This window comes from Lolium rigidum, chromosome 7 (genome assembly GCF_022539505.1).
Source record: "Lolium rigidum isolate FL_2022 chromosome 7, APGP_CSIRO_Lrig_0.1, whole genome shotgun sequence".
Classification (NCBI taxonomy): domain Eukaryota; kingdom Viridiplantae; phylum Streptophyta; class Magnoliopsida; order Poales; family Poaceae; genus Lolium; species Lolium rigidum.
In genome coordinates, this window is record NC_061514.1 from 333,243,551 (window position 1) to 333,258,912 (window position 15,362).

General features: G+C 41.7%; 1 protein-coding gene across 1 annotated transcript; it reads left to right on the top strand.

The window, feature by feature from the left end:
- Positions 1–10,540: 10,540 nt before the first annotated feature.
- On the top strand, positions 10,541–14,161 carry LOC124673457. The gene is made up of 4 exons (XM_047209535.1): positions 10,541–10,756; positions 13,710–13,749; positions 13,832–13,932; positions 14,016–14,161. The coding sequence occupies exons 1-4, from the start codon at positions 10,541–10,543 to the stop codon at positions 14,112–14,114; spliced, it is 456 nt and encodes a 151-aa protein (XP_047065491.1). The 3' UTR covers positions 14,115–14,161.
- The last annotated feature ends 1,201 nt before the right edge of the window (positions 14,162–15,362 follow it).

A 15,362-nucleotide genomic window follows, 5' to 3' on the forward strand; every position in this document is an offset into this window, starting at 1 on the left:
TAACGAGATGCCGAAGAGCCGGTTGTTGTTTTCTGTTGTTTTTGGTTTCAGAAATCCTAGTAAGGAAATATTCTCGGAATTGGACGAAATCAACGCCCAGGGGCCTATTTTGCCACGAAGCTTCCAGAAGACCGAAGAGAAGACGAAGTGGGGCCACGGGGCACCGCCACACTAGGGCGGCGCGGCCCAAGGGGGGCTCGCGCGGCCCTAGCGTGTGGGGCCCCCGTGACCCCTCCGAGGCTGCCCTTCCGCCTACATATAGTCTTCGTCGCGAAACCCCCGATGCCGAGAGCCACGATACGGAAAACCTTCCGGAGACGCCGCCGCCGCCAATCCCATCTCGGGGGATTCGGGAGATCGCCTCCGGCACCCTGCCGGAGAGGGGAATCATCTCCCGGAGGACTCTTCACCGCCATGGTCGCCTCCGGAGTGATGAGTGAGTAGTTCACCCCTGGACTATGGGTCCATAGCGGTAGCTAGATGGTCGTCTTCTCCTTATGTGCTTCATTGTCGGATCTTGTGAGCTGCCTAACATGATCAAGATCATCTATCCGTAATGCTATATGTTGTGTTTGTCGGGATCCGATGGATAGAGAATACTATGTTATGTTGATTATCAATCTATTACCTATGTGTTGTTTATGATCTTGCATGCTCTCCGTTATTAGTAGAGGCTCGGCCAAGTTTTTACTCTTAACTCCAAGAGGGAGTATTTATGCTCGATAGTGGGTTCATGCCTCCATTAAATCTGGGACGAGTGACGAAAGTTCTAAGGTTGTGGATGTGCTTGTTGCCACTAGGGATAAAACATTGATGCTATGTCCGAGGATGTAGTTATTGATTACATTACACACCATACTTAATGCAATTGTCTGTTGTTTGCAACTTAATACTGGAAGGGGTTCGGATGATAACCTCGAAGGTGGACTTTTTAGGCATAGATGCATGCTGGATAGCGGTCTATGTACTTTGTCGTAATGCCCAATTAAATCTCACTATATTCATCATATCATGTATGTACATGGTCATGCCCTCTCTATTTGTCAATTGCCCGACTGTAATTTGTTCACCCAACATGCTATTTATCTTATGGGAGAGACACCTCTAGTGAACTGTGGACCCTGGTGCATTCTTTTACATTGAATACAATCTACTGCAATACTTGTTTTACTGTTTTCTGCAAACAATCATCATCCACACTATACATCTAATCCTTGTTACAGCAAGCCGGTGAGATTGACAACCTCACTGTTACGTTGGGGCAAAGTACTTTGGTTGTGTTGTGCGGGTTCTACGTTGGCGCCGGAATCCCGGTGTTGCGCCGCACTACATCCCGCCGCCATCAACCTTCGAACGTGCTTCTTGGCTCCTCCTGGTTCGATAAACCTTGGTTTCTTTCGAGGGAAAACTTGTCGCTTGTACGCATCACACCTTCCTCTTGGGGTTCCCAACGGACGTGTGCTTTACACGCCATCAAGCATTTTTTACGGCGCCGTTGCCGGGGAGATCAAGACACGCTGCAAGCGGAGTCTCCACAATCCAATCTCTTTACTTTGTTTTTGTCTTGCTTTATTTTATGTACTACTTTGTTTGCTGCATTATATCAAAACACACAAAAATTAGTTGCTAGCTTTACTTTATTTACTGTCTTGTACTCTATATCAAAAACACAAAAAAATTAGTTACTTGCATTTACTTTATCTAGTTTGCTTTATTTACTACTGCTAAAATGAGTAATCCTGAAGTTGAAGTTCGTTCGTTTAAGCAACAAGGGGGAGAATGTTTAAAAGATGCTTGGTATAGAATTAGTGATGCCCATAATAGGTGCACTAAGAAACACTCCACCACTATCCTACTCAGGAATTTTTATGTTGGTATCTCTAGCTGGAATAGGTATGTTCTTGATTGTCTCGCGGGAGGTAACTTCCTAGGCGCTCCTGCCTTAGAAGCTAGTTGCATTATTGAGAGTTTATTTGGAACACCACCTATTAATGAAGTTAAAATTGAAACCTCTCTTGAAGATTTCATGAAAAAGTTGGAAACCATAGAGCAAAACCTTCCAAGTATTGATACTACTTTGGGAGCACTACTTGATAGCACTGATAAACTTGACAAATCTCTAGGTGGAATTAATGAGAGAATCACCATCTTAGAATCTTGTGCTATTCATGATAATCAAACCCAAAGGATTAGTGAACTTGAAGAGGCTATGGGAACCTTGGGTTCAACTTTTTCTTCTCTTAAGTTTAAGGAGAAAGCTTATGTGGGTAAGGAGCAAAAGTTTATGTATGTCTCTAAAGTGCCTAAACCAAAAGAATATTATTATAGGCCTAAAATTTACAAAGCCCTTAATACCACTACAGATGGGGGAGCTTATGATATCAATGCTCCATCTCTTGATAATACTTGATATACACTTTCTACGCCTAGCTGAAAGGCGTTAAAGAAAAGCGCTTATGGGAGACAACCCATGTTTTTACTACAGTACTTTTATTTTATATTTGAGTCTTGGAAGTTGTTTACTACTGTAGCAACCTCTCCTTATCTTAGTTTTGTGCATTGTTGTGCCAAGTAAAGTCTTTGATAGTAAGGTTCATACTAGATTTGGATTACTGCGCAGAAACAGATTTCTTTGCTGTCACGAATTTCGACCTGCCTCTCTGTAGGTAGCTCAGAAAAATATGCCAATTTACGTGCGTGATCCTCAGATATGTACGCAACTTTCATTCAATTTTGGAATTTTCATTTGAGCAAGTCTGGTGCCTCAATAAAATCCGTCTTTACGGACTGTTCTGTTTTGACAGATTCTGCCTTTTATTTCGCATTGCCTCTTTTGCTATGATGGATGAATTTCTTTGTTACATTAATGTCCAGTAGCTTTGTGCAATGTCCAGAAGTGTTAAGAATGATTATGTCACCTCTGAACATGTGAATTTTTATTATGCACTAACCCTCTAATGAGTTGTTTCGAGTTTGGTGTGGAGGAAGTTTTCAAGGATCAAGAGAGGAGGATGATACAATATGATCAAGGAGAGTGAAAGCTCTAAGCTTGGGGATGCCCCGGTGGTTCACCCCTGCATATTTTAAGAAGACTCAAGCGTCTAAGCTTGGGGATGCCCAAGGCATCCCCTTCTTCATCGACAACATTATCGGGTTCCTCCCCGAAACTATATTTTTATTCCATCACATCTTATGTGCTTTGCTTGGAGCGTCGGTTTGTTTTTGTTTTTGTTTTTGTTTGAATAAAATGGATCCTAGCATTCATTGTGTGGGAGAGAGACACGCTCCGTTGTTTCATATGGACAAATATGTCCTTAGGCTTTACTCATAGTATTCATGGCGAAGGTTGAATCTTCTTCGTTAAATTGTTATATGGTTGGAATCGGGAAATGCTACATGTAGTAATTCTAAAATGTCTTGAATAATTTGATACTTGGCAATTGTTGTGCTCATGTTTAAGCTCTTGCATCATATACTTTTCACCTATTAATGAAGAAACACGAAGAGCTTGCTAAAATTTGGTTTGCATATTTGGTCTCTCTAAAGTCTAGATAATTTCTAGTATTGAGTTTGAACAACAAGAAAGACGGTGTAGAGTCTTATAATGTTTACAATATGTCTTTTATGTGAGTTTTGCTGCACCGGTTCATCCTTGTGTTTGTTTCAAAAAACCTTGCTAGCCTAAATCTTGTATCGAGAGGGAATACTTCTCATGCATCCAAAATCCTTGAGCCAACCACTATGCCATTTGTGTCCACCATACCTACCTAAGCAGTTTTCCGGCGCCGTTGCCGGGGAGGAAAGGTAAAAGGCTCTCATACTCCGGTCCTAGGTAAAGTACTTTTTCTGCCTGTGTGCTCAAGCTATTTCCTTAGATCCGTGTAGTGCATCTTTTGCTTTTGTTTACCTAGTTAGGCATAATGACAACAATGAGCTTCTTATTCCTGATTTAAGACATGGATGGTTTGATGCGAGAATTAAAACCTATGAACATATTAGTGTGAACGCTTTGAACACCATTGTTGCTAATTATATGGAACTAACTTGAAGCATGGATGGTTTGATGAAAATGATCTCTTAGCCAGAATCGTATTGAGGAGAAAGTTTATGTTGATTATGATATTGCCTCCATTTATGATGATTATAATGATAGTGGTCTTTGGAAGCCTACTATGGTGGATAAGAGTTTATTGATGATAATACTATGTCTCCACACGTATTGAGGAGAATAGTAATTACTGTTGATTTAATATGCCTCCCACTTACAACTGATTATAATTGATAGTACTGATGCTTGTTACCTACTATGGTGGAATAAAATGCTTTATGTGATACTTATATTGTTGAGTTTGTTCACTTGATGCCAGAAATTATTATGTATGAGAGAGGAAAACATACTTTGTCAGAAGTTTGTCTCTACTAAAACATATCTATATGTAAAATTTTTGAGTACATTGTTTTATCCTTCTATGCTTATATGCATGCTTCTTCATGAATTTGTTTATTTACAAGATTCCTATGCATAGGAGTGAGTTGACTTAAATTTGTTTGAATCGTTCTTGATGCTCTCTTTTGCTTCAAATACTATTTCTTGCGAGTGCATCATTAAAACTGCTGAGCCCATCTTAACGGCTATAAAAAAGAACTTCTTGGGAGATAACCCATGTGTTTATTTTGCTACAGTACTTTTATTTTGTATTTGAGTCTTGGAAGTTGTTACTACTGTAGCAACCTCTCCTTATCTTATTTTATTGCATTGTTGTGCCAAGTAAAGTCTTTGATAGAAAGGTTGATACTAGATTTGGATTGTTGCGCAGTAACAGATTTCTTTGCTGTCCCGAATTTCGACCTGCCTCTCTGTAGGTAGCTCAGAAAAATATGCCAATTTACGTGCGTGATCCTCAGATATGTACGCAACTTTCATTAAATTTGGGCATTTTCATTTGAGCAAGTCTGGTGCCTCAATAAAATCCATCTTTACGGACTGTTCTGTTTTGACAGATTCTGCCTTTTATTTTGCATTGCTTCTTTCGTTGTGTTGGGTGGATTTCTTTGTTCCATTACCTTCCAGTAGCTTTGGGCAATGTCCAGAAGTGTTAAGAATGATTGTGTCACCTCTGAACATGTGAAGTTTTGATTATGCACTAACCCTCTAATGAGTTTGTTTCGAGTTTGGTGTGGAGGAAGTTTTCAAGGGTCAAGAGAGGAGGATGATATACTATGATCAAGAAGAGTGAAGAGTCTAAGCTTGGGGATGCCTTGGTGGTTCACCCCTGCATATTTTAAGAAGACTCAAGCGTCTAAGCTTGGGGATGCCCAAGGCATCCCCTTCTTCATCGACAACTTATCAGATTCCTTCTCTTGAAACTATATTTTTATTCGGTCACATCTTATGTACTTTACTTGGAGCGTCTGTGTGCTTTTATTTTCGTTTTGTTATTTTCATTCTCTGAATAAATACATGCTTGTGTGGGAGAGAGACACGCTCCGCTGGTTCATATGAACACATGTGTTCTTAGCTTTTAATGTTCATGGCGATGGTTGAAACTGCTTCGTTAATTGTTATATGGTTGGAATCGGGAAATGCTACATGTAGTAATTGGTAAAATGTCTTGGATAATGTGATACTTGGCAATTGTTGTGCTCATGTTTAAGCGCTTGCATCATATACTTTGCACCCATTAATGAAGAAATACATAGAGCTTGCTAAAATTTGGTTTGCATATTTGGTCTCTCTAAAGTCTAGATAATTTCTAGTATTGAGTTTGAACAACAAGGAAGACGGTGTAGAGTCTTATAATGTTTACAATATGTCTTTTATGTGAGTTTTGTCTGCACCGTTCATCCTTGTGTTTGTTTCAAATAACCTTGCTAGCCTAAACCTTGTATCGAGAGGGAATACTTCTCATGCATCCAAAATCCTTGAGCCAACCACTATGCCATTTGTGTCCACCATACCTACCTACTACATGGTATTTCTCCGCCATTCCAAAGTAAATTGCTTGAGTGCTACCTTTAAATAATTCAAAATTTATCACCTCTGATTTGTGTCAATGTTTTATAGCTCATGAGGAAGTATGTGGTGTTTTATCTTTCGATCTTGTCATTTACTTCGACAGACTTTCACAATGGACTAGTGGCTTCATCCGCTTATCCAACAATTTTGCAAAAAGAGTCGGCAATGGGGTTCCCGACCCGATTAATTAACTTGCATTAATAATTCTCTTCACATGTTTTGCTCGATTCATCAAGTAAGCAACTTAATTTTGCAAATAGACACTCCTTCATGGTATGTGATTGTTGGAAGGCACCCGAGGATTCGGTTAGCCATGGCTTGTGTAAGCAAAAGGTTGGGAGGAGTGTCATCCATAAATAATAAAACTAAAGTACATGTGTAAACAAAAGAGAAGAGGGATGATCTACCTTGCTGGTAGAGATAACGTCCTTCATGGGAGCCGCTCTTGAAAGTCTGGTTGATGAGGTAGTTAGAGTGCCCACTACCATTCGTTGACAACAACAAACACCTCTCAAAATTTTACTTTTATGCTAGCACAAATATAGCAATCGATGCTTTCCTCTTTGAAGGACCTTTCTTTTACTTTTATGTTGAGTCAGTTCACCTATTTCTCTCCACCTCAAGAAGCAAACACTTGTGTGAACTGTGCATTGATTCCTACATACTTGCATATTGCACTTGTTATATTACTCTATGTTGACAATTATCCATGAGATATACATGTTACAAGTTGAAAGCAACCGCTGAAACTTAATCTTCCATTGTGTTGCTTCAATACCTCTACTTTAAATTATTGCTTTATGAGTTAACTCTTATGCAAGACTTATTGATGCTTGTCTTGAAGTGCTATTCATGAAAAGTCTTTGCTTTATGATTCAGCTTGTTTACTCATGTCATTACCATTGTTTTGATCGCTGCATTCATTACATATGTTTACAATAGTATGATCAAGGTTATGATGGCATGTCACTCCGTAAATTATCTTTGTTATCGTTTACCTGCTCGGCACGAGCAGAACTAAGCTTGGGGATGCCGATACATCTCCGACGTATCGATAATTTCTTATGTTCCATGCCACATTATTGATGATATCTACATGTTTTATACACATTATATGTCTTATTTATGCGTTTTCCGGAACTAACCTATTGACGAGATGCCGAAGGGCCGCTTCTCGTTTTCTCGCTGTTTTTGGTTCCAGAAATCCTAGTAAGGAAATATTCTCGGAATCGGACGAAATCAACGCCCAGCATCTTAGAATCCCCGGAAGCATCCAGAACACCCGAGAGTCGCCAGAGGGGGGACACAAGCCCCCCAGATGATAGGCCGGCGCGGCCCAGGGGTGGCCCGCGCCCCCCTATGGTGTCGTCGCCCCTTCGACCTCCTGACGCCGCCTCTTCGCCTATATAAAGCCCCTCGACCTAAAACCTCGATACGGGAAAAGCCACGGTACGAGAAACCTTCCAGAGCCGCCGCCATCGCGAAGCCAAGATCTGGGGACAGGAGTCTCCGTTCCGCACGCCGCCGGGACGGGGAAGTGCCCCGGAAGGCTTCTCCATCGACACCACCGCCATCTTCATCAACGCTGCTCGTCTCCCATGAGGAGGGAGTAGTTCTCCATCGAGGCTCGGGGCTGTACCGGTAGCTATGTGGTTAATCTCTCTCCTATGTACTTCAATACAATGATCTCATGAGCTGCTTTACATGATTGAGATCCATATGATGAGCTTTGTATCGCTACTAGTTGTGTGCTACTCATGTGATGTTATTAAAGTAGTCTATTCCTCCTGCATGGTGTAAAGGTGACTAGTGTGTGCACCGTGTGGTTCTTGTCGTAGGCTATGATCATGATCTCTTGTAGATTGTGAAGTTAATTATCATTATGATAGTATTGATGTGATCTATTCCTTCTTCATAGTGTAATGTGGACAGTGTGTGCGCTATGTTAGTTCTTGGTTTATTTTGCAATGATCTATTATGCTCTAAGGTTATTTAAATATGAACATTGAATTGTGGAGCTTGTTAACTCCGGCATTGAGGGTTCGTGTAATCCTACGCAATGTGTTCATCATCCAACAAAAGAGTGTATGTAGCACATATGAGAAAGAGTTATTTATTATGCGATCAATGTTGAGAGTGTCCACTAGTGAAAATGTAATCCCTAGGCCTTGTTCCTAAATACTGCTATCGCTGCTTGTTTACTGTTTTACTGCATTACTACTGCTGCGTTGCCACTGCTCATACTTATTTATACCACCCGTATTTCACTATCTCTTCGCCGAACTAGTGCACCTATTAGGTGTGTTGGGGACACAAGAGACTTCTTGCTTTGTGGTTGCAGGGTTGCATGAGAGGGATATCTTTGACCTCTTCCTCCCTGAGTTCGATAAACCTTGGGTGATCCACTTAAGGGAAACTTGCTGCTGTTCTACAAACCTCTGCTCTTGGAGGCCCAACACTGTCTACAAGAATAGAAGCTCCCGTAGACATCAACCTTCCAGAATGAACAGTGTCCATGCCGAATCACATTCTTCTAAACTGTCAGCCAAATTCACAAACCTTAGCCTTTGGAACACCGGCCATAACTCTCCTAGACCTTCAGATTTAACCCAAATCTTTTCGCTTTTCCAAGTTCAAATGCAAGCAGTTCACTTAACTTGAGCATCTTCTTCGTGTGCCATGAAGCTGCAGCACCGCTCGGAGTTACAGTCTGGAGTAGTGGGACATAACCAAAGAGAAAGGATCATGTCGAGGGATCCAATATGAAATGGTCAGCTTTGTGAGGTTTGCTAGCCAATTCAGATCAACCCTTTCCAAATAACACATGAGAATCTCAAGCTCACGGAGTTGCTGGTGTTCCACTTCTAGCAAAGACATAATTCCCACATCGAAGTTGACTAAGCGGAGGAACTCCAGCCGCTTGGATAGACTTAAAATCGTATGGAAATCTGATTCACCTAGTCTCTGAATTCTCTAGCTTGAGTTGTGTGAGGCTGCTGAATATGTTTGGGCAAGCATCAACAAATGACATGAGCTGCCTCCCGTAAGCGAGCAAGTCGTCCTCGTCACACCATTTGCCTTCATTCTTTGTCAAGATATTGTGCTATGAGATTTGACTCTACTTTATGCAAGATGTACTGAACAGATGCATATTATGTACCCCGTTCTTAAGTATTATTTATGATTCAACTTGTATGCAAAACGTGTGTGGGGAGATGTGTGTTAGATGAAGTAGCATGATTTTGGTGATTGAATAGTGACAACAAATCCATGATGTATTATGGCTTTGCCTTTCTTTTGATATATCACTAGGGATAAAGTGAATGCATGTGCTATGTTCGTCATGTGACAAAAGTGATGATCTTATTTGGTTAAGGTAGTATATTTGATATTGAAACACCATGTCGAAGTACTTATGGATATGCTCTATTAATTCTTAATTCAAGATTGCATGGAGTTTTTCCTGTCTTGTGGAGTATAAGAGATGTATTGCATCATCTCTATGTTAGGAAGTGATGCCCATATGAATGTGTATCTTACACATATTGATGTTATATTCTTATTATCTCATTGATAAATTGCTATTATTTCACTACAACTTTAAAGAGACAAGTGAACTCATGAACCTCGGCCCAATTTTAATCATAAGAAACACCTTTCTATTGCATTTATCTTATTTTCTATTTGCAACACTATTTTAATCCGAAGATACAAAAAATATTTAGTTATTTTAATTGCACACAAAACTCAAAAACAAAATCTTTTTACTGCTTTTACTTAGTTTACTCTTGTCTTGTTGTCTTTACATGTGTTACTACTGTTATTTATTATTTCTTATACGAAACCTTATGCATGACAACCACACGATGGAGTTGGGGACGCAAGGCTTTATTTTATTTTGTAGAATTGCTAGAAGAAAAGGAGGAGAGATAACTCTTTACTCAATTCCCCTCGTGGAGAAAATACTCCGCTGACACAACACTCTGCACTTGGAGTCCCAACGCCATCACATGCCCCCCGCCGCCACCATCGGTCAGGCCGCTAGTTGCTGCCACCCGCCGCTGGCACCGCTAACGCGGAGCCTCACCACCCCGCCCTTCTCCACCACAGCCCACTGCTGGTCTACCGCCGCCCAAGTCGATCCATCTAAAGCCCCCATCTTCGGCCAGCACCCCACACCCCTCCCAAAACCCTGAGATATCATCGCCGGTGAGCTCCCCGAACCTGCACCCAACCCCACCCTAAGACCTAAGTTCTCTTCCTCACCTCCGACACGCAACGCCGCGGTCAACCACGTCATCCCCGTCTCTGGTGAGGTCCATTCGTGGTGGTCGTTGCTGCACCTTCCTCCTCTCCAATGAATATAGTCACCACCGTCGCGAGCTAGGTGGGCTGGTTCGGTGTGCCGGTCGCACTAGCCGACACAAGGGGCATCAAATAGGATTTGCCTTTGGCTGCGGCTCGGGAAGGAGCCCTCTTTTTTTTTCGAGAATTGGCTCGGGAAGGAGCGGCCTTATCAACTATATGGGCCGTTACTGCCATGTAACGGGAGCCATTCTTCATATATGGGCCTTTGATTTATCTTGGGCCATAAACCCGGAGACTGCTATCTCGGACCGGATTTCTCGGGTATCTCGACTCTGGCATTCTGCTCCTGCTCCGAGCGCACGGACGGCGAGCATGGCGGCGGGGCGGCAGGAAGCCCTGAAACCCTTCGAGGAGAGAGCTTCGGATGCCGAGGTTTGCGCCTTCTCTCTCTCTCTCTCTCTCACTCCCGAGCCCCTCACCATCTGTGCTCCGTCGGGGAGTTAGCCCTATTTTAGAAGCGGTTGGTGTGCTATGATTGTTGACTTTGTTTTAGCAGATTAGAATATAGCGAAGTCGGTTTTCATTGTGTATGCAGAGGTTGATTTGGAGCAGATTCGAATCAGCGCGGATTAGCGAAACCTCAGTAGGTTTTAGATAATAGCTCTTGCAGTCAAGTAAAAGCCAAAACTTTTGTACTTGCTTGAAAGAACTATGAGCCATGAGACCACCGGCTGCAGTTTCAGTTTCCCAAACAGATGTTGCACAAGTTATGCTTGTGCTTGATTTGGTGCAAGTTTCAATCCGTGTGGATCAGCAGGCAACCAACTGTCCAGGGGCGGACCCAGGGCAAAAGTGTCCGGGTGACCCATCTCCAATACTATATCAATCAATACTATGGAGTCTACTGACACAACAATTTAATATTAATATAACGAGATGTAACAAGTGAAAATGCTTACATGAAATTGGGTCTGGGATGCCCAGTTGAAATAATAGTTGATCGTAGGAAGAATGAGTAATAAGTTAACAAAGATTACAAACTATAAAAGATTACGAATGGAAGCGGAAAGATGCACACTAGATCTCAATTGCCTACAAAGCAAAGAGAAAAAAAAATACTCAGAAACATATTTAATAAAATTGTGTACTAAAACTAAATTAGTAAGTTAAGATCATTACCTTTTAAGTGGTTTCCTACATTCATCCATGGCCTCAAAGCGCTCAATTACCACATCATTGGTAACCTTCCTCATTTCTTCCTTCTCCACATAACAAATGAGATTGTATTTCAAGGCATCGTCACTAAGGCGGTTTGCAAATAAGTTTTCATAATTCTCATTGCTGAAAAACATCTCTCAACTGTAGCAGTGGCAACTGGCAAGACTAGTGCTAGTTTTAATAGTCGATACACCAAAGGATAGCAAATATGTTTCCTTGTCTCCACCATTTTTTGAGAGAGCTCACATATATTATTTATACCAAAGAATTGGTCATCTGCTCGGACATCATTTATATAAAGAAGGTGGTGGTGTCTAAGGTCCCTTAGTTCTGCATCATCAAATTCTTTTGGATATAGTTTATCGAGACTCGTCAAATTCTCTAAATTGAAATCAAGAAATAATTCTTTTGGGCTCAAAGTGGCCGAGCAGATAATGATCTTGGATTTTTCTGATTTTTCTCATTGAAGCGAGTATCAAGCTCTTGAAGCAACGAATCAATCATGTCATTGAAACTCACCTCGCATATTGCTCTCGAATCAACGAATTTTTCTCTTATGATTAAGGACTGCAGCCCATTGAACTCACCTCGCATATTGCTCGCACCATCGTATCCTTGACTTCTGACTTGCTTGAAAGTTGAAACTTAACTTATATTCCGCAAATAAAGCATCAATTGGCAGACTTAAGGTACTTAGAAGTTGTCTCCTTCACATGAACAAGGCCAACTAATCTCTCTTTGATTTTTCCACATTTACCAACATACCGTAAGACCACTGCCATTTGTTCTTTACCGGCCACATCCCTGGACTCATCAACCAGCAAACAAAATACATAATGTCCAATTTCTTCAAGAATAGAATGCAGTATCTCCTTTGAAAAAGATTCAGCTATGGCCTTCTGAATCTTTGGAGAAGTCAATTGATTATTACCTGGAGCATTAGGGCCGACAACCTTGGCTACTGCTGGATTTTGCTCACCCGTGTAACCATGAAACTCCTTAAAATTTCCTTTATTGAAAGACTCCTCCGACTGATGTCCGAGTTCAGAAAAAGATCGCTGACATCAAACAACATGCTACTTGGTTTGCACGGTAGATAGGTTAACTTACTTGACATTGTATCTGACTGCTTGCGCGTCTGGCCGTAGATGAGCAATTGAAAATCAATGTGTATCTCTCACAAATGGTGCGATCTTTTCATAGCATGAATAATTATTCCGAAATAGTCCAATTCCCAACTTAGTTTCAAACCCTAGGCCACAATATAAGAAGCGCAATTAGAATTTCAGTAGAGGCTGCGTATTGAGGGATTGGTGCTACAGCGTACCTTTTTTCTGTCGGCTGAATCGGTGACTTGATGCGATCTGGCAATCGGTGATGGCGGCAAACTGACAGACGGAAGTGCGGCGCAGGTTCTCTGCTAGTAGAATAAGAGGTGCGGTCGTAGTAGAATAAGAGGTGCGGTCGTATGTTTTGGGGATGGATGGATTGCTTCGGTGCTAGTTCGCTCGCTCGCCGCCTGGAAGTATTGATGTTTTTGGGCCGCCACTCATCGTTTCTGGGCTGGGTAACTAGGATGCTGCAGTGTCCCTCTACAAAATTTGGGAGTGTCACGCTCTATACTGTTATACAGGTACAAAGCAAAGTGAAATTTTACCCGGTGGCTTGTGCTACCAGATGGGACAACATGCGTCCGCCCCTGCAACTGTCACAACAGATTTTAGATGCCTATTATTTGTTGCTTGTCTCCACCAGACCACCAGAGTCCTAACATGTTGACTATTGTGACATGGTGTATAATGTTACAGTACAACATAAACATTTAAGTTTCAATCCGTTCTAGGAGAATCTAGTTCAGAAATTCCACACATTTAAAAACTGTGGTCGCCTAACTTGAAGTAATTTTGGCATGCTGCTCTGCTACCTATATCATTGGCTATGTTGTATGAATAGCTATTGTTGCTAGCTGTTCTGAAGTTATGCAGCCTGTTTTGTTTCCTTATTCACAGTGAACCATTCAGAGTGAGTCAGTGCATTGACCAGCTGAATGGAATGCTACGGCACACTTATCATGCTTAGTTAGAGGGGTTGCACAAATACATTAATAGATACAGGCGTCTTCTAAATTTCTGCTGCTGATTTGATGTTGAAATCCTTCATTTTGCAGGCACGGTTAGCAAAGCTGGAAGCCCTGCTGTTGAGCAAAGGTAATATAAATATGATTTGGGTATTTCGGAGGAGCATGTCTGTGAAAGAGTTGCCTCATCCCTTCCTTATGTGATTCATTAGATGGCCTAGGCAGTGGATCCGAGACAAGTTCAGCTGCCGCCAAAGATGTTCTGTCAAAGCTTGATGCAGTCAGTGCAGAATGCCTTGCTGAGAAGGAGAAGGTATCTGGTTTCCCTGACACTGCCACCGCCATAGAACTATTTGATCCCAACCTAACCAAGTCTCCTCTTGTCGAACCTTGCAGAACAGGAAGCTAACCATGGAGAACGAGAAGCTCCAGTATCGTATCTCCCATCTTATCCGAGCAGTGAAAGAGGCTGACTCGAAACAGAAGTCTCTATGATAAGCCAGATTCAAAGCTAATTCTGTTTATTTTGCGAGAGCCAGTGATCTTGCTGTCCTTCCATATGTGCTCGATTATGACATTTGACTTAAGCTTAAACTGTTGTTCTGAGCTTGATGAAAAAGGCTCCGATACTTTCGTTGTAAGATGGTAATGCATTTGATCAGGCCAATTAGAAACAGTGACAATACGCTTTGATGGTCATGCCAAGAATGGTCCGCTATGACAATGTGGAGTGAAGCTGCTGCTGAGCTCTGTTCCTGTTGATGAACGCCGTGTTGTCTCGCTGAACTTCAGCAGAGTTTATCAGAGTCATATATCTGCACGAGGGTTGATGTAGGTTTGCAGGACTGCAGGCGGGACTACCCGTGAACCATGGCTCTCCCTGCACTGTTATGGCTGAAAGTGCAACAGGGTCTAGCTGGACGGAAGGAGTTAGGAAGTTGGTCAGGAAAGTTCAGTGTCTTTTGTTTTTTTGACGTGACGAAAGGTCAGTGTCTGCTGAGGATGCTCACCATTGTTGCAAATAAGAGGGCTAGAAAATGTTACGAACCTTATATAGAGAGGAGATTTGGTGACTAGGTGTATACGTGAGCACCCTCTAGATGCCACACGATCTGCGTTGAGATCCGGTTGTCATCAATTTGATCTGTTGCCTTGGCGTTGTCTTATCCATCGCTAATCGTACTTGGCGTGGGTCCTACGTGATTTGAAAGTGCATTTGTCCCACTATTTGAATTCAAAAAGGTGGGTCCTACGTGATTTGGAAGTGTTGTTAGTGCTGATGTGGTTTGCTAACCCAACAATGATGGTAACAGTGTGACACGTGTCAACCAATGGATGCATGCTCACATATACACCCGGTCACCGGGCTTTATCCGACCTTATATATAATGCATTTTAACTAAGCATTTTAACCTCTTGTGTTACCTCTCGTAAAACGTTTTCTTTATGGTCATATAGCTAGGCTTACTTGATTCAAGTGTCATGGAAATTGTGTGGTAGCATGAATGCTACCTCCTTCCTCGGAAAGTGCTCCATACACTTCTTGTATGGGAATTGGAACTTGAATTCCTTGTTTAGAATCAATGATAGGTTGTTCTCAGAAAAGGTCTTCCAAGGATTATAAAACTAGAGTTATTTCTCCCCATGTCCATAACAATGAAATAAATATGCAACTATTTCATATACAATTCAAACTGTACATCATTTATTTTTCCAAAAAACTTTTTGGTTGAATCATCAGCA

Bases quoted from the DNA above. Each gene is read 5' to 3' on its own strand.
- LOC124673457 (XM_047209535.1), top strand. From the start codon at position 10,541: ATGGGCCGTTACTGCCATGTAACGGGAGCCATTCTTCATATATGGGCC. The intron at 13,750-13,831 runs GTAATATAAATA...GTGATTCATTAG, and splicing joins AGCCCTGCTGTTGAGCAAAG to ATGGCCTAGGCAGTGGATCC. The intron at 13,933-14,015 runs GTATCTGGTTTC...CGAACCTTGCAG, and splicing joins GCCTTGCTGAGAAGGAGAAG to AACAGGAAGCTAACCATGGA.